Source organism: Microcaecilia unicolor, chromosome 2 (assembly GCF_901765095.1).
Source record: "Microcaecilia unicolor chromosome 2, aMicUni1.1, whole genome shotgun sequence".
Taxonomy (NCBI): domain Eukaryota; kingdom Metazoa; phylum Chordata; class Amphibia; order Gymnophiona; family Siphonopidae; genus Microcaecilia; species Microcaecilia unicolor.
The window spans coordinates 248,530,319-248,532,206 of record NC_044032.1 but is presented as its reverse complement, the minus strand read 5'-3'; the positions used below and the strand labels follow the sequence as shown (position 1 = coordinate 248,532,206).

At 43.2% G+C, this 1,888-nt stretch overlaps 1 protein-coding gene across 1 annotated transcript; it reads right to left on the bottom strand.

The window, feature by feature from the left end:
• Window positions 1-391: 391 nt before the first annotated feature.
• On the bottom strand, window positions 392-1,339 carry LOC115461969 (olfactory receptor 5V1-like). Its single transcript, XM_030192019.1, has one exon. It carries the CDS (start codon window positions 1,337-1,339, stop codon window positions 392-394), a length of 948 nt encoding a protein of 315 aa, XP_030047879.1.
• Between the last annotated feature and the right edge of the window lie 549 nt (window positions 1,340-1,888).

Sequence of the window (1,888 nt, the reverse complement as noted above, 5' to 3'; positions counted from 1 at the left end):
AAAACTTCCTTGAACACAACCAGGACTTTCTTCAACACTGCTCTGCAGGTGGCAGCAGCTCGTCTTAGCTGCCTGATGCTAGCACTTCGAACATGCTCGATTTTCATGCCTGCACTGGAAAACCGAGCATGCGCTGAGTGCCGGTTTTGGTTGCTGCCGACAGTGGAGTTGTGTTGAAGAGTCCTGGTCGCATTCAAGGAGGCTCTCAGCTGGCGGGGCTTGGGGATCCCTCACTGGCTCAAGTATTTAATATTTCGAGTTGGGGGGGGGCAGCAGGATGCAGAAACTACATATGCCCACCCAGTTTGCCCAGTAGCCCACCCAAAATTTGAGGTCTGGCTATGCCTCTGCTCAATGAGTTGGCAACTCACAGACTGTGAGTGTCCTCATATTATATTCTTTTAGAAAAGCATATTTTATTCATAAATCTCCCAAATGCCTTCTTCACTTCCATGTTCCGCAAGCTGTAGATAAAAGGGTTGAACATGGGGTTTAATATTGTATAAAGCACAGTTATTGCTTTGTCCACAGCCAGTGTATGGCCTGCTATGGGTTTGATTATGTATGTATAAGAACCACTCCCATAAAACAAGGCAACAACAATGAGGTGGGAAGAACAGGTAGAGAAAGCCCTACGTCTCCCTGACTTAGTGTTAATTTTCAAAATGGCAGAGACAATGCGGTAGTAAGAGGTAAGAAGGGTAAGGCAGGGGATAAACCCAAAGGCCATGCCTGCTGCAAACAGAATAAGTTCTTGGATAAATGTGTCAGAGCAAGAAAGCTTCAGCAGCACTTGGATGTCACAGAAGAAGTGGTCAATGGTGTTGGGGCCACAAAAGTTCAAGGTAGAGGCCAAAATTACCTGTATTGCTGAATTTAAGAGACCAGCTATCCAACAGCTGGCTAAAAGTTGAAGACAGAGGTTTCTGTTCATTATTTTTGCATAGTTTAATGGTTTACAAATAGCCACATACCGATCAAACCCCATAACTACCAGCAGGATACACTCAACAACAATAATCAGCTGGAAGCAATACATCTGAGCCATACATCCCAGAAAGGATATAGATTTCCTGTCAGATAAGAAGAGGTCTAACATCTTGGGCACAGTGATGGAGGCAAAGGCTGCATCCAAAAGAGAGAGGTTGGCCAGGAAGAAGTACATTGGGGTGTGGAGATGAGGGCTCAGTGTCACTGTGGAAACCAGGCCCAGATTCCCCAGCAGGGTTGTAGCATAGATGAAAAAGAAAATGGTGAACAGCAGGGTATGTAGCTGTGGGGTATTAGACAGACCAGCAAGGAGGAATTCGATCACTGTGGAATTATTCTCCATTGCCATTTGTCCTGCCTGAAGGGTAATAATAGCCACCAAAAGATAAATATATCGTGAGGTTAAAATCTTAAAATTCAGATAGAACCAAGAGATCTTTAAAGAAAACCATATCCATTATATACTTTGCTGTTCTTCCAGTATACCACGGTAACTTTATAAAGAAGTAATATTTTGCAATCCTTTCCGGCCTTATCTTTCTAGTATTTTAGATGACTGATGAGTTACCTTACAGAGTTTTTTACAACATCAGAATACTGTGATTCAGCACGGAATATTTAGAACATATGATAACATCACACAGTAACAGACAGGAACACTATATTATTACACAGTCACTTAAGCTAGTAAGATAGTAACATGACATACTGAGTGCTGATAGTTGCTGTAAAAAGAGTAATCAGTCAGTGGAATTGCTCTGGCTGGGTTTGCTCTTTGGTTTCCCTCATAAGGGAGGTCCCTTCTGGACAGGTTCCATGTGCAGAAGAAGGTGGGGGAAGTCTGTCAGTCATAGAGCAAGCTGGGGAAAAATAACACAAGCACTTTGGGAGCAATTCT

Coding starts and splice junctions, on each gene's coding strand:
- LOC115461969 (XM_030192019.1), bottom strand. CDS start 1,339: ATGGCAATGGAGAATAATTCCACAGTGATCGAATTCCTCCTTGCTGGT.